This window comes from Mus caroli, unplaced genomic scaffold (assembly GCF_978045245.1).
Source record: "Mus caroli unplaced genomic scaffold, Mus_caroli_1 scaffold_17, whole genome shotgun sequence".
NCBI lineage: Eukaryota > Metazoa > Chordata > Mammalia > Rodentia > Muridae > Mus > Mus caroli.
Window position 1 is genome coordinate 18,357,065 of NW_028227272.1, and position 21,162 is coordinate 18,378,226.

At 43.3% G+C, this 21,162-nt stretch overlaps 1 protein-coding gene across 5 annotated transcripts in view; it reads left to right on the forward strand.

Moving 5' to 3' along the window:
* The window catches only part of Vps8 (VPS8 subunit of CORVET complex), a 211,724-nt gene that overhangs the window by 79,032 nt on the left and 111,530 nt on the right, over positions 1–21,162 (forward strand). For all 5 annotated transcript variants that reach the window (XM_085832522.1, XM_085832525.1, XM_021184755.3 and 2 more), the window contains exons 23-28: positions 2,990–3,079; positions 5,050–5,101; positions 10,132–10,174; positions 13,165–13,237; positions 14,007–14,126; positions 17,227–17,298. In XM_085832522.1, the coding sequence (XP_085688648.1) occupies positions 2,990–3,079; positions 5,050–5,101; positions 10,132–10,174; positions 13,165–13,237; positions 14,007–14,126; positions 17,227–17,298 (450 nt within the window). The remainder of the gene's footprint in view (positions 1–2,989; positions 3,080–5,049; positions 5,102–10,131; positions 10,175–13,164; positions 13,238–14,006; positions 14,127–17,226; positions 17,299–21,162) is intronic.

Genomic DNA, 21,162 nt, shown 5'->3' on the forward strand with positions numbered 1-21,162 from the left:
AATACAATGTAAATGTGCTCTGATCTTTTCCACATTAAAACAACACAAAGTCCCCTCAGTTTCTCATCTCTGTGTCAGTACCTCCTACCCCAGAGCCACCAGCCTCCTCATTCCTAGTCACACTACATGATGAAAACCTTGTCTGGGTCACTGTTTCCATTTGTATTACATCCTGACAACTTTTCCAGGTTGCTTTCAGTTGAGTCAGTAAGGACCTTGCTTAGATCCGAGTGTGTGTGTGTGTGTGTGTGTGTGTGTGTACTTACTGTCATGTTCAGCATGTGTTATTTCCCTCCAGCAGTACTTGTTCAGTGACAGGATCTGAGGATGCTGCAGCTATCCTGCTCTTGAAGTGTCTCTTCATAAGATAAGGGAGAAAAGTTTGGCAATAAGCAGAAAAGTAAAAAAGCCACTGAATATTTGAAAAACATATGTTAAAAATCAAAACCAACAATATAGTAGAGAGATAGGCTGCCTGAGACTGGCTAACTATAGAAAACCTTTCTGAATGACAGAAGACATCAGAATGAGAATGGTGGTGCATGTCTGTTGGCCCGGTCAGTGTTTGGGGTTGTGGGGGCAAAGCCAGGAGGATTAGAGGCTCAACAACTCTTTCAGGCCAGTCTGAGATGCATGAGACCCTCTCAAGGAAGAAAAAGAATAGACAAGACATACAGATGCAGAGAGGGAAATCAATAGTGCCAGCATACAGATGCAGAGAGAAATCAATAGTGCCAGCATTTTAGAGGATAAGATTGTTTTAGGTAAAAGCCAGTGTAAAGGGGGAAAGCGAACCTGCCTTGAGTGTTAAAATGACAGGAGGGGCAAGCAGACCTGGAACCTCATGAGCAGAGGTAGAGCATCCGTGTGCTGTAAAGAAATCTTATGGAAGAAGGGGGGGGGGGATTGAGATAGGAACTCAGGAAGACCAACAGAGTCAACTCACCTGGACTCCTGGGACTCTCAGAGACTGAACCACATACACAGGCTAGACCTGCAGCCTGGTCTTCATGCAGGTCCCTAACAATTGGAACAGGGGCTGTCCCTAAAGCTATTGCCTGTATGTGTAATCCATTCCCTAACTTGGATGTCTTGTCTGGCCTCAGTAGGAGAAGAAGCACTTAGCTCTGCAGAGACTTGATATGCCAGGGTTGGGAGGCCTCACTCTCTCAGAGGAGAAGGGATTGGGGGAAGGGGGACGACCAGGAGAGGGACCAGGAATTGGGATGTAAAGTGAATTAAAAAATATTTTTAAAAGATACTATCTTTTAAAATTTTATTTATTTATTTTACTTATTCACTTTACATCCCTCTCACTGCCCCCTCCTAGTCACCCCTCCCACAATCCTTCCTCCATCCCCATTTGCGTGGGTGGGATCCACGGGGATATTCTTCCACTCTGGCACTTCAAGTCTCTGAGGAGCTAGGTGCCTCCTCTCTCACTGAGGCCAGACAAGGCAGTCCAGCTAGAAGAACAGATCCCTCCGGTACAGGCAACAGCTTTAGACATAGACCCGTTCCAGTTGTTAGAGGCTCACATAAAGACAAAGCTACACATCTGCTACATATGTGTGAGAAGGCCTAGGTCCAGCCGTGTATGTTCTTTGATTGGTGGTTCAGTCTCTGAGAGCCCAGGGGGTCCAGGTGAGTTGACTCTGTTGGTCTTCTTGTGGAGTTCCTATCCCCTAAGGGGCTGCAACCCTTCCTCCTATTCTTCCATAAGCATCTACAAGCTCCATCCACTGTTTGGCTGTGGGTGTCTGAGTCAGTTGCTGGTTGAAGACTCTCAGAGGTCAGCCATGTCAGACTCCTGTCTGCAAGCATCACAGAGTATCACTAATAGTGTCAGGGATTGGTGTTTGACTATGGGATGAGTCTCAAGTTAGGCCTGTTATTAGTTGGCCATTCTCTGCTCCATCCCATCCCTGTATTTCTTATAGACAGGATAAATTTTGGGTTGAAAGTTTTGTGGGTGGGTTGGTGTCCCTATTGCTTTACTGGAGTTCCTCTTGCCTGGCTACAGGAGATGGCCTTTTTAGGTTCCATATCCCCAATGTGGTGAGTCACAGCTAAGGTCACTCCCATTGATTCTTGGATACCTCCCTTATCCCAGGTCTCTGTCTCGTCCTGGAGATGCCCCTACCTTCTCACCCCTGTCAGTTGCAGATTCCATTCATTCTTGTGGCCATCTGGCCATCTCCTGTCCTTCCCCACACCTGATCCTGAATGTTTCTGTAAATGTTTTCTCTCCTCTCTGTTCAGCCACACCACATTTCTTTTCCACGATTCCCATCCTTACCGCCTTCTGCCCGTGTGATCTATCATGTTCATTTCTTCTGTTGGCTCACATGCCAGGTGTCTGCCTTTAGATCCCAGGTCATCTGTTGTTCTGAATGACTTTGCTGAAGATGAAGTCAGGTTCCTGTAGAATGATATTGTAATTGTAAACAATGGGTGTGTGTGTGTGTGTGTGTGTGAATGAATGTCTTCTACAACTCTTTATTAATTTCTCTGATGTCTGAGAGTATAATTATATTATGTTCCCTTTTTTGTCGTCCCTCCAAACTCTCTCATATATCCCTCGTGAGCCCTAACTTACACATTTTGTTTTCTTCTTTGACAGTGTGCAAGCTGAGCATAAGGTATAGAAGGGTAGAACCCCAGGGTCACTTTATTCTTATGCTAAGATGTTCTATAAACGTTTGAAGAACTATTTTAATGATGAAATGCAAAGTGAATATTGAAAGGAAGGTTATTTTAAAGAAACAAAATTAGAAGTTTGAGGGGTACTTTAAAGTAGCTGTTGTACTCTGAACTGATACTGAACCTGCAATATCACCCTCCATTGAGTGTGAGAATTTGTTTCAATTTCCATTAGAGAAGAGGGAATAAGAAAACTCAGGGAAGACTAAGGCCTTCATTCTCAGCGTTTGCAGGGAAGTCGCTGTGTGGTAGTGTTGAGTGTGTCATGAGGTTTTCCCTGTTACAGGTGGTCCTCATGTGTTGGGAGAATCGTCTGTATGACGCCATGGTCTATGTCTACAACCGAGGCATGAATGAGTTTATTAGTCCCATGGAGGTAAGATGCTGGCTAACTCAGCACATTTCACACTGTCTGAAGTCTCTGCTCCCTGGTTACGTTGAACACTTTGTTTTCATCTAATTAACATCTTTATATGAGCTTATTAGAACTGTTTTCGTTTTAAAATTAAATTATTACATTTATTTATTTTGTGTGTGTTCTCTTTCTTCTGTCATACAGTCCTAGGCATTAAATCCAGGCTGCCAGGGCACCTTCACCACTGAGCCATCTCACTGGCCCTTAGCTTTCAGGAGTATTTATTACTGGGACATTTAGATGGCTTGTTGTTGTTGTTGTTGTTCATTTTTGTTGCTGGTGATTGAACTCAGGACCTCTTGTGTGGTGTGCATTCTCTACCACAGAGCCACACCTTTCAGCTCAGCTCTGTAGGCTTTTGTTTCTTACCTAAGCTGCTGTTGTTCATATGCATATGTAAATAAATATCTAAGCACCAAAGGACAGTAGGTAGAAATAATGCCTACTTGTTAAGTTCTATTCTGTTTTTTTATGCTACAGTTACTGTAACTTCTGTTGCTGTTGGGCAATGCTGTTTCTGCGGGTAGTTTGGGTCCTGTACGTGCTCAAGAGTCACTGTAGATTGCTAGTATGTTGCTTTGCTGAATACAGAATATTAGGGTATTCATGATGCTGTCTTTGTTCTCTTCACTGAGAGAGTCTAGAAGCACAGAGGCCTCGATTGCCTCTTGTCACTGTGGATGATGTGGCTGCAGACACATGTAGCTTTCTCAGTCTCTGCCCAATGCAGTAGTGGCAGAGTTACCCCGAGGGTGCCAGATACCCACTCCAGCATTGTTTGGCCATAAGTCATTCAGCTGCAGTCTTTTTGAGCATGCTACCCTCAATTTTGATCACACCCCTTTCCTCTTGGTCATTTTCTAACCCTGGCTATCAATGATGTTGAAAATCTGTTCTTTGTTTTGACCAAGTCAGGTATTCCCCTCCCATGTCTCCCCACCTCCCCTGTAGGGCTCCGTCCTTCCTCCATGCAGAACATTCTTCCCTTCTAAAGAGAGAGAAGGAAAACATATGGGGTGGGGTGTGTGGGAAGAGTTGGGGGAGAGGAACTGTGTTCAGAATATATGGTATGAAAAAGATTTATTTTCAATTAAATAATAAAATAAAATAAAATAAAATAAAGTAGATAAAGTAAGTTGTAAACAAAGCTTGGGAACCTGTCTTAATTGTGGCAAACAGTTTCTGTGTTTGGTTACAATGATGAGCGAGTGCAGCAAGGTCCAAGAAGCAGTCCAACTGTTAAGCAGTCGAGTATCCAGAAGCCACCAGTGTGATTCTGTAAGGGCTTCAGTCAGCATCCTAGTGAGACGAAGGAAATAACATAACTCTAAGGGACCCACTCTGTGCATCCCAAATAGTAACTATTCATTCAAGTTCTTTTTTCAAAGTCAGTTTTTTTCCCAGACAGGAATGTTGGGCATGGTGATTCATGCCTATAATCCCTGTACTTAGAGCTGAGGCAGGAGAATTGCTATATGTTAAAGGCCATCTTGAGCTACAGAGTAGGACATTGTCTCCCAAGCCAGACCAGAATTCCTCTGGAAGACCCTGACAGTGCTCTTTGGGTCTGTGTATGTTTGAGTGATGTAGGTAGTGTGCTTTTTCCTGGGGCCACAGCTGTTGAGATGTTTCTGGTCTAAAATCCTCTGCATTGCCACTTTGGTGGGAGAACCTAACATGCTTTTAATATCAAAAACCACAATCTTGACAAAGTCCTTCAAGAAGCTGGTGTTACTGAATGGGGTGTGGCATTGGAGATTATGCAGAGAAGGTCCTTCCTTCCAATTAGCAATCTGTTCATAAAGTCTTATATTTAATCTCACGGCAAATAGGTAACTCCATCAAAGGGAGGGGTACCAACTTTAATGTTCATGATTATCTTTAAAAATGCTATGCTTTGAAATGACCGTGATTTCTCTGTTTCAATTTAGAAGCTTTTCAAAGTCATCGCCCCACCTCTGAATGCAGGGAAGACTCTTACAGGTATCCCTTCTCCTCCTTCTTTGAAAAGATTTGTTACATTCTGGTTGATTTATTGGGTGGGGGACACACAGGCTCATGGTATACATGTGGCGGTCATAAGGTAGCACCGTAGAGTAGCTATGCTTCTCTCCTTCTCCCTTTACCTGGGCTGCAGAGTCAGATCCAGGCTACCAGCATATGCATTTGTTAGCCACTGAGCTGTCTAGCCTCCCCTCCCCCACCTTATTTCTGGAGACAGGATTGCTCCTCGAACCTGGACCAGTCTGTTTGGGGTCAAGTCAGTGAGTAAGTTCTAGGGCTTTGCTTGGCTGTGCGGTGCTGAGGTTCCAGATGTTCTGTAGGCTCTGGGGATCTAGACTCTGGGGATCTAGACTCTGGGGATCTAGGCTCTGGGGATCTAGGCTCCTCTGGGGATCTAGACTCCTCTGGGGATCTAGACTCCTCTGGGGATCTAGACTCCTCTGGGGATCTAGACTCTGGGGATCTAGACTCCTCTGGGGATCTAGACTCCTCTGGGGATCTAGACTCCTCTGGGGAATCTAGACTCCTCTGGGGATCTAGACTCTGGGGATCTAGACTCCTCTGGGGATGTAGACTCCTCTGGGGATCTAGACTCCTCTGGGGATCTAGACTCTGGGGATCTAGACTCCTCTGGGGATCTAGACTCTGGGGATCTAGACTCCTCTGGGGATCTAGACTCCTCTGGGGATCTAGACTCTGGTCCTCGTGCTTGCACACTGAACTGTGCTGCCGGTCCCATCCTGATACATTTTCTTCTAATGTAGACCTTATTTCATTAGAAAGCACATTATTATTTATCTGCCTTTTAAATCATAGTGAGATTTATTTTATGGCTTAATATCTGGTCTACTCTAGAGAGTGTTTCAAACACACTGGAGGACATAATGAAAGTATTCTATTATGTGGAATGTTCTGGAATTGCTATTGCTTTATGGTTCTGTTCAACAATTCCGTGTCTGCATACCTTCTGTAATTGCCTTATTGTGGAGCGCTTTACTGTTATTTCATTGTTCTGTCTCATGCCTCAGTCCTTCCAGTTTTTATAGCTAATGTTCAGAAAATGTTTATCACTGAGATGAATGACAGTTTCATAGGACATCTTCAAATTGCTTATAACTATGAGGGTATTTAACTTTTCAAGTTTTATGTAGCCTAACTCCTTTTGTGAATTAATTTCTAAAGGCTTAGTAACTGTTATCAAAATGTCTTATGTTCATGGTAAATGAACTGGTGCCATTATATACTAAAATTACTTTAGTTCAAATGGAAAAGTAGATTTCCTGCCAGAGTCCCCTAATTGCCATTTAGCTGAACTGAAGCAACAATCAAAATTAATTTTTTATTGGTTTTCAAAATTTCATGAGCTGCATCTTACCTCTGAAGGTTTTGACTTCCTGTGGAAGTCACTATTTATGAAAATTGCTAAGTTGCACAGTGCTAGTCTTAGAATTCAGAAGTATTTTACCTGGAAAGTTGGAAAGACAGACCTGAGATGGATTTTCCTTAAACAGAGGCCATCTGCTCCATCAGGGGCACCACTCTTTCCTGAGGCCACCCAGAGATAAGCTTCAGCCAGAGAGGGGCATCTGTCTGCCCCCACCCCTCTTCCACCCTCCACCACACCCCCCCACACTCCAGACTGCTCTGCTTTCTCATGGGTCTTTCCTATTGCTTGCCATCACCAAGTGCACAAAATATTGTTTTCCTTCTTGTACCTACACACCTTCCTGCCCTTCGACTTGTGGCTGCCTTCATCCAGGCTCTGAAGGATCTACAGCCTGTAGCCAGTGGTACAGTGCCTCTGGTCATTTGTAAAAGAAAGAGACATAGAAGGACCCATTGATCTTTATCTAGATCCTTTTGTCTCCAGCCTCTTTGAAGGGGAATCTCCCGAGCATCATCTGTCCATCTGTTGTTACTCTTTTAGAGTGAGCAAACTCTAGATCATGAGTGACACAACAGATGAGGTGTTCAGTGCAGCAGCCCTGCCCTGTAGTGTGTGACCCTCTCCTCAGTTTATTTGAGGCAACCCAGGAGTAGATGGTGCTTTTCTGATTGTCTCTGCTGTGTCACTGCTGGCTCCTTTAGAGCACATGCTATATCTTATCATATTGTTCGCAGCACCTTTCCTTCTGAAAGTTCCACCTGCAACCCAGGTTGCCACCTTCTCACCAGGGGCAGAGTCTAGACCCAGTCATGGCAGACAGCGTGTTTTATAGGGGATCTTTTCTGCCTTCCTGTGTTTGTTTCAGTGGTTGTGTTGATTCTTCCCAAGTCCTCGGTTCTGGGAATTCAATAGTATGGTCCTGACGTGGCTGGGACTTGTGAGGACCTCATGGCAGCCGACTCTAAGGGCAGAAGCACACGCAGGAAGACCTCATGGTGGATCAGGAAGATCATGGCCCTAAGGCTGACCATACCCGAGAATATCAGGCTACACCCATCCTAGGCTGCTCTTCTGTCTAGATGAGGCAGAGGACACAAGACTTACTTGTTTGTTTTTGCTCAGGAATTTTCCATTCTCAGACAGGTGAAAGTTTTCTGTTGGCCTTTATTTCTTCATGGGCATCGCTTCAGAGTCAGCCTCCAGTTGTGAGTAGGGCCATCTCTGGTCTTCCTGGATATGTTCACAGCTCTTGTGTATGCAAGTATTGCTAATTCCAGGAATGTGTTGAACTTTTAAGCCCTTGCACATTCATCCTCCACTTTACCTTTTAGGAAGGTCTTCTTAGTCTTCAGGGATAATAGTTCCTCATGGAGCTGAGTGTTTAACTTTAGGAATGAGAGTCTGGAAAAGGCAGTTATATGGAGACTGGGTTCTGCTCATTCATTTTATGGGGCAGTTTTACTAAGAATGGGTCTTGTAAGTGAGTTTCCAGATTGGTCCTGGGCATTGAAACTAGAGCCTGGAAAATGCTGGGCAGTGCTCCATATGGATGCATGCAGCCACTGAACTGCATCCATAGCCTTCATTCCTGGCATCTTGAGACAGAAAGTCTTTCTGAACTTGTGTCTGGTTTGTTGTATAACAGTACACTTACCCTCAGGGAGAGTCCTCATGGGAGAAGAGGACTCTGCATGCCCTCAGTTGTTAGCATCTAACTCTTTGTTGTTTTGTCTGTCTTTCTTTCTTTCTTTCTTTCTTTCTTTCTTTCTTTCTTTCTTTCTTTCTTTCTTTCTTTCTTTCTTCCTTTCTTCCTTTCTTCCTTTCTTCCTTTCTTCCTTTCTTCCTTCCTTTCTTTTTTTTCAGAGCTGAGGACTGAACCCAGGGCCTTGCACTTGCTAGGCAAGCGCTCTACCACTGAGCTAAATCCCCAACCCCATTAGCGTCTAATTTTTATAGTTCCTTTGTGTATTAAGTGCAGACTTCCCTTCCTTTTCTTCTTTCCTCCCCACTCCCTCTCTGCAATGATAGAATAGGAGTCATCTTGTTTAGTCTTAATATGTCATATCTTATTACAGCCCAAACCTTGTATTGTTGATGTAGGCTTGAAAGTTGGTGTTCTTACATGAATCAACCATAAATAAATATGGAAAATCTAAGCACTGAAAAATCTGAGCAACATTGTTGAACTTGTACAATAGAGAACTATCTAGAATGCACTGGAAAGACTTAGGTAGTGGAGACTGAGTCTCAGTTTTGGCTGCACTCCTACACATTTGCTAATCTCCGGCTTACATGTCACAGACCTCCCACTCCAGAGGAAGGCCTGGGAGTGGAGTGGTGGGTAGGGGCATGCTGATGAGTACATTCATCTCTCTAGGAAGATACTACAAGCTACATGTACTTTCCCTGAGATTTCTAATACTAAAGTATTTACATAATCATGTGCTGGGACGGTGACTCAGTGAGTAGTGAGTAGAGGCCCTTGCCTCCAAAGCCGACAATATCCGAGCCCCAGACCCACAGCACGAAGAGAGAGAACTAACTCCACTTCCCAAAGTTGTCTTCTGACCTACACATAGGTCACCACAGACACACATCTCTCTTTTACACACACATACACACAGCACAGAACACTCTCTCTCTCTCTCTCTCTCTCTCACACACACACACACACACACACACATATACATACACCACACATATATTATCGTACATACACATTCACATACACCATACCACATGCACATACACATACCACCACATATATACATACCACACTCACACACACACACACACACACATGCACATACAAACACACACAAAGTATATGTTTAGTTAGTCAGTAAACCTGAACTTGGTGCATCACTGAGCTGATTACTGTCATGTGTCATACTAGTTGAGGTGGATCAAATGACACTTTGAGTTAAAGCAAAATATAACTATTCATGTAGTGTTGAGAAGTTCAGTTTTATTTGTAGAATGTCACAGACTTTAGTATTTATTACTGATAAAGACATTTTCTTACTTGCATTATTTCTAGGATTCCAGTTCCAGTTCTTCGTAACCAATAACAGATCCCTGTAATCTTTGCTCCATAACTGCCCCCAATCACTTCATCTTATTGATGGGGTTCCAGTGTGTGATACCTTTACCCCTTAGGCTAAAAACTCATCTAATTATCTTTTTGGTACTCCAAAAGACACACCAAGTAACAGAATCTCTTAACATAGTTTAGAATAGGCTATTTATAGGTTTATTACTTCAAACATTTGGAAACGTGGCCTCCTGAGACCTGTGCACTGTGGGTGGTGGGTGACCAGTGAGAACACACTGTAACTACATCTTAATAGTAATTGGCAATGATCTGCAGGTCAGCAGCTTTTCTCCGCACTCCCTGCTCCCTGGCTGTAACAGCACATACACATCTTCTCAGCTTTACATGGGTCTACACAGGTCTTCAAATACAATCTAGAGGGAAATTAAAAAGTGAAGTAATTTGTCATCTCAATTTTATGTTATTTGGGAATATATTTACATCATCTTAAAGCCAACAGAAACATAAATGTTATTGTTCTGAAAAGGCCAGAGAGAGAACTGCTGAGTACTTTTATTTCTGTTTCAGATGAGCAAGTTGTTATGGGCAACAAGCTTCTGGTGTACATCAGGTGAGAGGCTCCCATGTGTCTGTAGCTGTGTGTCCCTCTCCATGTGTACATCAGTGAGAGGTTCTGATGTGTCTGTAGCTGTGTGTCCCTCTCCGTGTGTACATCAGGTGAGAGGCTCCCATGTGTCTGTAGCTGTGTGTCCCTCTCCGTGTGTACATCAGTGAGAGGCTCCCATGTGTCTGTAGCTGTATGTGACCCTCTCCGTGTGTACATTAGTGAGAGAATCTGATGTGTCTGTAGCTGTGTGTACGTTAGTGAGAGGTTCTGATGTGTTTGTAGTTGTGTGTACATCAGTGAGAGGTTCTGATGTGTTTGTAACTGTGTCTTCCAATCCCCAATGTTTGAACTGGTACAGCAATATCCTGTCTGTGTAGTGTTATTCATTCTTTCAAAGGCATTTTATGTAGGAGATTCCATGTCTGGCAATACCTGAAGCTACTTCAGATATGACTTCTGACAGGCTTTGAAGGCAAGCATACTGCTAACACCCCATAGTGCAAAGGGCGGTTGCCACAACATGGAATGCTCTGTTGGTGGCTGAGAGACCGCTGTGTTGTGTATTCTACTTTACTACCAGAAAGTCTGGATAATGTGTGTAACCCTAGTTTTACATATATGGGCAAGAAACTTCTTTAAGTCATAGAGGCATTAATGACAGAAGTAAACCACTGAGTCTTGACACATAGAAGAGGGTTCATCCCAGTAGAGTATGAGGGTTCAGTCTGGGTAGAACTGGCCCTGTAGGTGCTTGGTGGGGAGGTAGATCATAATAACAGTTACCTAGCACTTCATTATCATATTTTAAACTCTGGAATATCTGTTACCAAGTTGTTTCTATTATTAAAAATTGATGGCAGGTTCATAGAGTTGTAAAGTTGTTCCTACCACACCTCAAAAGTTAATTAAGAGAGATATTCAAATGTTCATAAATAATTCAGAAGTCAAGCCATTAATTTTTTTTTTTAAGAAATTTTGATTCAGAGGTGAAGTCACAGGGCAAACTCTTTCCCAGCTGCAAACTCCTTAAAAGGAAGCCATTTATTTTCCCTGTGCTCATTACCATGGCTGATTTCCAAGTGTTACCTGCCACTGTGAAACCTCTAAAGTATCAGGCCTCTAGCAGGCAAACTGTAGCTGAATGGTACCGTTAGGTTCTTTCTGGATACCAGGCCTTTGGTGGAGCGTCCCCATTACTGCTGTCTTTGTGTGCACTGCAGAGTATGGGGTGCCACCCCCTCTCTTCATCCGTGTTTTCTGAACCAAATGTCATCTCTTTTTTCCCCCTTGAACTAATACATGAAAACATAGAAATTATATGTATTTATGGGCTACAGTGTGATGTTTTTTGATAAATGTCTATATTGTGTGATGTTTAAGAAGCAAGAGTTAATACAGTTTTCTCCTGAAGATTTATGATGAAAATATTCAAAAGCTTTTTGTTAGAAGATGGACCTGCTCTTTAGAACAGGCCCCATTGATTGAATCAAGCCAGACATCCCTGGAATGGAGAGTTAGGAAGCTGTCTGTGCTGTGACTTGATAGCTCTCAGTTTATGGTACCTGGCTCCACTGTGCTCCCTGTCAGGTCTCCTCCGCTCTGCTGAATTAAGTAGACTGACACTTCTCATACTGTGGGACAGTGAAAGGTAGCATTGTTCCTGGTTGAGTTAAGGCTCCAAACCCTGGAGACCTTGAAAGGATGGCAGGTGTTTCACCTGTTCCTGGGCACCAGGCCCCTGTCACTAGCTGCAGCCCTCCATAGATTTGTGGCCATCAGTCACAAATGAGGTACCTAAAGACCTGGAGGCTTACCCAATAAGTTTTTCTTCCCAGCCATTCCTCCCTGCAAAATGTATTTAACCTCAGGCTCACCCTTAGAAATGGGGTATGGTTTTACTCATCTACTTTCCACCATGACAATAAATGCCTTAAAAACATGAACTGTCACCATGGGGAGCCTACAGAGCCACCATTTAATCTCCCGTAGAAGGCCTCTCTGTGCTCCCAGCCACAGCCACCACCAAGACCAAGCCAAGCCTGCCACTGTCAAGCCAAGAACTGCTCCTATCTCTCGGGACCAGCCAGAGCTTCCCTATCTTCCCCCTCGGCTGGCCCGGCTAGATCCAGCCTGCGGGGTGTAGTGGAGGGCCACTCCATTCTCAGCTCTTCCTCAGCATCCGCGCTCAGCGCCTGGGTGTGTGAGAGCCCTAGAACCAGATGGCCCCAGCCTCCTTGCAGGCCTGGGGATCCCTGAGCCAGTTCAGGCTGACCCGCGCCTCAGACTGTGCTTCCCCACCCCTGGAGTGGTGTCCAGCGGTTTCCTTAGGGCCTGATACCCACCCAGCGACAGTGTGGTTACGGTAAGCATGGCCAACTTCCTGCGTCCTGCCTCTCCGATCAGCGAGCCACGTGGGACCAATAACCTACACATACCTTAATAGAGCATAGAAAGTCAGACCTTTCCACTGCCCTGGGGATTGGTCCAAGAGTCCTCAAGAGTCCAAGAGTCTTCAGAGACGTTTCGGGAGCTCTCCATGAGATAAAAACAGGTCGGCCATTGCCAGCCAGTGCATGGCCGGGGCTGAGAGTAGTAGGGTCAAGGAACTTGCGATTCTTTTTAATATTTCCCCTGCAACAGATTGGGTTGATTTTCATATGTTGAATCCTCCATCACTGAAATAAAGCCTACTTGATCATGGTAGTTGCTTTTTTGATGCGTTGGATTTAGTTTGAGAATATTTTATTAAGTATTTTCACATCAATGTTTATAAGGGAAATTTGTCAGAAATTCTTTCTTTGTTGGGTCTTTTGTCTTTCTCACGACCTTTTGAAATACACACTACATTGTCCTCATCTGTGCTTAGCCACCTGCAGAACAGTAGTGATCTGGTTTTGAACCTGACCTGACAAAAGTTGAGTCTATGTCATGATGGAAGTAGAATCTCAGAGTCAAGAAACCAAGGCATCAGATCTGTTCTTCCTCTTTTCTAGCTGTTGCCTGGCAGGTCGTGCCTACCCTCTTGGTGACATTCCTGAAGACCTTGTTCCCTTGGTTAAAAACCAGGTGGGTATTATTTTTATGGCATTTTTATTGTCTGCACTTCTTAATATGACTGTCTCAGTTATAGTTCCTTTTGTTTTGATAAGTACCATCAACAAAAGCAATTTGGATGGGATAGCTTACAGTTACACAGCCCAGTTCATCACTCAGGGAGTCAGGGCAGGAACCTGAAGGCAGGAGCTGATGAAGAGGCTGTGGAAGAGAGCTGTTTGCTGGCTTTTATAGAACCGAGCACCACCTGTCCAGGTACTGGGTCCCCTCCCCTATCAGTCACTAATTAAGAACATGCCCTGCAGACTGCCTACAGCCAGACCTTATGGAAGCATTCTCTCAATGGCTCTAGCTTATGTTAAGTAGTCATAAGCCAGCCAGCATAGTGACTGAAGACAGACTGTTGAACATTATACATAGCTCTACTGTAAGGACAAGAGTCCACACTGTCGCCAACTTTAACATTTGGTTTAAGAGATTTAACATTGGGGATTTAAGAGAGACATTGTGTAACATGGTGGCAGTTTAAAGTGCATTCAGCCTGCCTTTGCTTTCTCCACATGGGAAATTCTTGTTCCAGAAAGATGTAAGGTCATAGAAAATAATGTATTTTTTGGTTTTTTTGAGACAGGATTTCTCTGTGTAGCCCTGGCTGCCCTGGAACTCACTCTATAGACCAGGCTGGCCTCAACTCAGAAATCCACCTGCCTCTGCCTCCCAAGTGCTGGGATTAAAGGTGTGCGCCACCACTGCCTGGCAATAATGTACCTTTTAACCCTAGGTTTTTGAGTTTCTGATTCGCCTGCATTCTGTAGAAGCATCCTCTGAGGAAGAAGTCTATCCTTATGTTCGGACTTTGCTACATTTTGACACAAGAGAATTTCTGAATGTGTTGGCACTGGTAAGGGACACTGTGATTCCTAAGGTATTTTCAAATGATCCAAAGATACGTGTGTGCAGCTAAGTCAGGAGTGGAAATGCTTCATGATGGTGGGCCCCTTAGTTCCTGCTTATAGCCCTTCCCTCCCTTTTTGTTGTCTCTCTTGTCTGAAAGAAAGAAAGAAAGAAAGAAAGAAAGAAAGAAAGAAAGAAAGAAAGAAAGAAAGAAAGGAAGAAAGAAGAACATTTTTGTTTTTTAAAAAGCCTTTGGCTAGTTGGTGTGGTCTCTGATTCCATGCTCTCGCTACTGGCGTCTACAGTATGGACAAGGGTCTGTGGTAGACGTAGTGAGCACAGTAGAGTAAACTGAAGCTGAAGTGGTCTGTGGAAGGTCTCCACTGAAAACACCTTCCTAAAATGTTTAGTTAGAGGTAAATTCAGATGAGCTGGGTTTCTGTTGTATATAATTCTCTAGGGGAATCATAAAATGTAAACACTCTTCCCAGTTAAAGGGCGCTGCGTTATATTGTGCTTTCTTGTTTAGGTGTGATAGGATGGGAAGTGCTTATGTTATGGTGTTTAGTGAAGTCATCCGGTTCACAAATATGTGAAACACATTTACAGACAAAATATTGGAGGAAAACGAAACAAGAAGGGAACACACCTAAATGCCAGCACTACCTCTGTAAGGTGGTGCCCGCCTCTGTGTGCTCACACTGCTTGTATAAGTTACAGTATATAATGGAGTAAACTTCTTTAAGGGGCTGAGTGTCATGTGGATCTTTGTGTCATAGTCTGCATTGGTTAAATCTGATCATCTGACTTCAGAAACGGTGGCTTTAGTTGCATATGGAGGAAGGGAGGAGAGCTCACAGGGCATCAGGTGTGATAAGCCCAGGAGAGGCTGGCTACCGTTTCCGTGCACTTTGGGGACCCCACAGCTGCGCTCACTCTGGATGGCCTTTCAACATGCATTGGAGTGGGTCTTTTTATTTTATTTTATTTTTTATAATATTTTATTTGGAGAGCTTCTGTGATAGGGCAGGGTCCTACAGTTGTCTGAGGACTAAGTCCAGCCCCATTTAATCCCAGACTTACATAAATTAACAATGTTTGTATTATTAGGGTTGTTAAAAAAGAAGAAAGAAGAATACATAATAGAGAGCACATATAGCCTACAAAGGGCGGCATGTTTACCCACAGGCCTTTTATATAGGAGTTTGTTAACCTTGGGTTAAGATTTACCTTGCTATCATATCATCCACACCTCCTAATAATCTTTAATTGTTTATGTCCTGGTTCCCAGATAACTTTGAACTTGAGTTTCAGATCTCCATTTCTCTGTGGTGTGATAGTCTAGCAGTGGTGGACTGGCCTGGCAGCTGTTTCCCACCACCTTATCCTAACTTTGTATCGTAACAGTCACACTCCTATGTCTCCATTTCATCAGATTTACAGAAACACACTTTCTCAGTGTGTGTTTCAAAGTAGTGGCTGCATGCTGCCAGGAGAAAATGGTTATGGAAAGTCTCTTTCCTTTGTCACTATTTATAGAACACTTGTTAATTCTCTCTGCCTTTGGATATTAGTTGAATGGCACTTCTGTAGCAAATGGTACCTTCTGCATCTTCAGTGACATCTCATGTGAGCATTCTGGGACGAGAGAGAATGTGTGTGTGTGTTCATGTTCTAATAAGCCAGAAGATAGAACTGGAATTTTCTTGCCCATCTTCTTGTCTCCAGGCAGGTTCATATTTAACTCATCTAAGTACAAAAATATCTCCTGGTTGAACTTGTCAGATTAATAAGCCTTCCTGTGGTCTCCTTGGCAACTCGTTTCATCTAGCTGACTGCAGAGCACACTAGTGGAGATAACACTGATTATTTTTCAGTGTAAATAATTTAGATAATTCAGTGGCTGTTTTGTTTGTCTTCAGTGGTTGTTTTAAAAGCACCTGCCATGTGCCAGTCAGAAATAGGGAGGGAAGGGCATGCCAACCAGAGGAAAGGGAAGGTGGGGAAAATTCATGGTCTTTGTAAAGACTACCAAGTCCTCTGGCTTGAGTAGAACTGACAGAGTCTTGAAAGCCCATGATAGTGCAGATCCTTTTAAAATTCCTCTGGGACAATATGCAGTCCATTTCCTAGGTAAAGGCATAGCAATCACTGTGTCTATGTTAATCTAACTTTCCTTACCCGTTGCGGGCGTTGGGGAGTTGCTGCATGCATACTATGAGAAGGTGCTGGGGGTCTTTCTCACTCACGATCAGCACCTAGGTGTGACTCAGTTTCTGTCCCTTGTGTGTAATTCTGTGTGAACTTGAATTCAGAATCCAATGTTTTGGATACATATTCTATTCAGAACACATTAAGCAATAATATAAAATATTTAAATCCTGTGTTTAGCACTATCTTAAGGATATGGTAACTCATTTTGGTAATTAGGCTTAAAAATGTTGGCCTTTCAGCAGTTTTACTATAATTATTTTTCTTTATTTTTATTAAGATACATTGTAAATTAACTTTTAGCTTAGTGTATTAAGCACGTGGTTTCTGCAGGGCATCACCATAAGCACATACATTTGTTTTCATTTGTTCCTTTCCACCATGGTCCTCCTCCTAGCCAACTCTTCTCCTTTCTCCAGGAAGTCCCCTCACGTGTATCCCGACTCTTCTCTGTGTCCCATCTCCTATGTCAGGTGGCTAACAACCACCTGTAACTCCAGCTCCAGGACCTAGTAGCTCTGGTCTCTGAAGGCACCTGTATACATGGATAACACCCCCTCCCCATATGTATATGTGTGTGTGTGTGTGTGTGTGTGCGTGTGTGTGTGTGTGTACATGTGTATGTGTATGGTGGGGGTTGGGATAACATTCTGAATGCGTATTTTCTTCACAAAATGTATCTGAAATGAAGAATATTAGTAGATAATATTCCTTAAAAATTAGAATATGGACATTTGTCATTTTATTTCACATATGCTTTAATGATCATCTAGGTGTTATTTTATAAAAGGAAATAAAATCAGTTGTTCCCTGCTAAAGACAAGGAGATCTAGTAATTTGTTTCCTCCTAAAATTAGCAAATAACAGTTACTTAAGTTTTTTCTTTCACTATTTAGACCTTTGAAGACTTTAAAAATGATAAGCAAGCTGTGGAATACCAGCAGCGCATTGTGGATATTTTATTGAAGGTAAGCATTCAAAGAGTGCATGTCTTTCTATTGATTGGTGCTATATTAAGCTTATTGAAATTTTTAGAGTAGGATTTGAAATAACTTGTTTAATGGAGCCATTTGTTGTAGCACTAGTATTATATTATGGGGTTTGGTCCTCCAGTGGTGAATGAAATATTAACGATGTGTTCTAGTGTTAAGCCTAACCTGGATGCTTGGATACAGGTTACAAGTCTCAATGTGACGATTGCTTTATTAGTATGATTGTGTGCAATGATAGAGACAGCTTAAGAAGTAATTCGTACCAGCAATCTCTGTCCTTCCCAGGCTCAGTTGGTTACTATGGCCATGCCATAAAGATGATTTGAGGACTGTCCCAGTCCAGCTTCAGAGTCAGGAAAGACTTATTTTAGGATCCATGCTGTTGCTGTAAGCGTGTGCAGAGACAGACCAGCCCCTGTCCTCTGTGTTGGCACTGCTTTTCAGAGGATTTTAGTTGTCACTTTTCATCAGCCCATAAAAAGGAGGCTACTTCCTTTTAGATTCTTTGGTCAGGAAGCTGGAATGAAAATATCCTCTAGTTATATGTAGCATAAGCACGTTGCATCTGTAGTATTCTTTGTAAAATGCAGAGCACAGTACATAAATCATCTCAGCTCAGCTATTTATGAGCCTTGTAAGATAAGAGGTGATGGCTATGGGAATAGAATTTTCATATTCTCAAATAAAACCAGTTAGATCCAGGTAGTTAATATAAAGAATTCCACCTCGATTCCCAGATAGTCTACTTATTTGTAACCCTGTCTTTTGTCTCTCTGGTATTTTTCTGTAGCTCTCTGCTAGGTCAGTTAGAATTAAATTACCCTGTGAGATAACTTAAAATGGCAGTAGTTTAACTGTGATGGGAATGTGTGGTTCTTTCTTAAGCTGGAGGTAGGCAACCTGGTCCAGGGGAGAGACTCAGACCCCAGGCACTGAGCTCGCTTTATTGTTAAACTTAGCACAGGGTTTCTGATGGTTCCGTGTGGCTGCTCAGAGCCAGCTGTTACTCTGCAGCCAGCAAGCCAGTGTCAGAAGGACATGTGTCTTTAAGGAAATGTCTTTGAATTTGTATACTATAAAACTGCTTATAATATCATGTTACCCAAGGCTGGAGCGATGGCTCAGTGGTTAAGAGCACTAACTGCTCTTCCAGAGATCCTGAGTTCAATTCCCAGCATCCACATGGTGGCTCACAACTATCTGTAATGGGATCTGATGCCCTCTTCTGGTGTGTCTGAAGACACTGACAGTGTATTCATATACATAAAATAATTTTTAAAAAATATATTATGTTATCCAGAACTTTGAAAGCTATGAAGAGAGACTAAAGCATTTTGGGTTACCATATGCTCAGCTAAAAATTAGAAGTTCTATTTATCAGCTAGGAGTGAAGAACAGATACTTGAGTGTATGTTAGTGCAATTTTACGATAAGATAGACCTGGGGACTTTATACAGAAAAGTGGTTTATTTAGCTTACAGTGTTGGAAGCTGAAAGCTTAAAATTGGGTAGTCTCACCTGATTGGCTTCCAGTAAATGTCCCCTTGGCTTTGTCATATTGTGGTGGATGGCACCATGGTGTCCATGTGTGTGAGGGAGAATCAGAGAGGTTCTGTACAGGGATCAGGCATAGCCCTTTATGACAGCCCAGCATTATCTCCTCAATGATGTCTGTGAGCATACAGCTTCTGACAACTAGACCCAAACTCCACTGTTTTCACAGAAGCCAAGCTTCCTTCCAGCTCATGCACCTTTGGGAGGAGCAAACCATACTGGAGCTATGGCCTAGCTTGGTCCACTTTGATGCTATATCCGTCAGTGATGTAATGTGACATCTACGATCCTCCGTACTTCAGTCTCTGGCTGCTCAGTAGCTGAGCATTCTGCATTCTCTTCACCCATGCGTCATCATCATGACTTATGTTCTTTCAGCCAGTCAAGCCTCTTTCCTCCTTTCTCTGCTAGATTGCTGACCGTCTTCTACATCCTCCCACAAGCTTCTACGTTGGTTAGAGCTCCTTTGTATTTTCAAGTTGCTTTGATCTGCACTTACACGTTGTATTAGATATGTTTATAGATTTTCCTGTCTCACCTTGAGCTTCATGAAGGTAGAAACTGAGGATTACTACTAATGGCATTTTTATATCAACTTTATTAATTATGTTATACTGTGTTTACTGTGCCCACCGAGGCCGGGTTGTTGTAGCACGCCCAGAGTGTGTGCTCTACCATGCCTGAGATCTGGTAGGTGTTTTTTTTTTTTTAAAGATTTATTTATTTATTATATGTAAGTACACTGTAGCTGTCTTCAGACACTCCAGAAGAGGGCACCAGATCTCGTTACGGATGGTTGTGAGCCACCATGTGGTTGCTGGGATTTGAACTCTGGACCTTCGGAAGAGCAGTCGGGTGCTCTTACCCACTGAGCCATCTCACCAGCCCTCTGGTAGGTGTTTAAGAAGCATTTATACATTAGTGAAGATGGGATTTGAATTTGTATCTATTCTAGTCTGGACGGATGATCCAGATGCAGAGACTGGAGCTCTGTAACTCCCCCAGACTGTCAGGAGGTGCTGTTCTTTCCTGCTGTTACAGTCCTTCTACTTCAGAGCAATGAAGAGAACAGAGGTCTCTGCTTTCCAGTGACAGGCTTGTGTTGAAGTGTACTTTGGCAGGAGTGTTGAGAGTAGACTGATGGGGGTAGATGGGCTTGTTATGTACTGTATGGTTGTATGTACTGTATGGTTGCACACATAGGGAAAACAACTTGAGACTAAGTGATATCCAGGAAATTTTGTAATCATGGCCTTTGAAATATTTTGGAGGAAAGCATGGAGATGTTGTAGGATGTAATCAGACATTTACTGAGTGGGCAAGAGAGTCAGTTGTGACTGGAGCTGCTCTTGTCAGGGTGTGTGTACAGGGCAGAAGGAAGGGATACAGCTCAGAAGAACACTAGATGGGCCCTGAGATTGGAATCCTAGAAAAGGGACCTTGGACACCAAGCAGGGCGGAGACTGAGCCACGGAGAGCTCTGAAGATGATGTGTATTGTGTGCAGGGAGCTGGCTGGCACCTTACATGTACAGGGAGTGCAGAACTGGAAGTGTAACTCAAGGCTGTATTTCTTGGTAATATAACTTGGCAATGACAACACACTTAACAAGCGCTGACTGTCACAGTAAAGCAGGAGGGCTTCCAAAGTAGGAAGGTTTTATAGCAGGCAAAGACTCATACTTTATGTCTCTGAATGGAGGATAAAGGGTGGAACTTGGAAGTCTTACAGTGGGTGTGCTGGATTCTAAACCCTCTCTCGTGCTAAATTTGCCCCAGTTAATTCAACATGCCAGCCCTCGACAGTACGAAATCTTCAACCACAAATGTCTGCATTCGTTCTTTGTTAATGGCAGGATTATCCACCTACTGACAATGTACAGAATGTGTCTGCTACATTTTCCATATGTAGGAACACTTGTGCGGCTGCTCTCTGCACTGGGCTTCGGCTCTCATCACTGCTGCAGTCAGGACCCCTTCCTTGGGCCCATGTGGTCCCTCACACATTGGTCTCCTGGCCCTGTAATCCCCTACTTGTACAGGATCATTTCTCCACGAACAGTCCTTATCACAATCCACTCTCCGATTCAGCCCCTCTGGTCATCCTACAGTCTGTGTCAGATGTTCCAGATTTCTGAAGCTGCCATCTGATTTATCCTCCTCCTGCTTCTACATTCCAGTGGAACTTAGGGTTTCCCTGGCAGACTCCTCTGTCTTCCAGTCCTCACACACTCCTTTGCTCTTGCTTCTCTCAGTTGATGTTTCCTTGGCAAAGGTTCCACTTAAG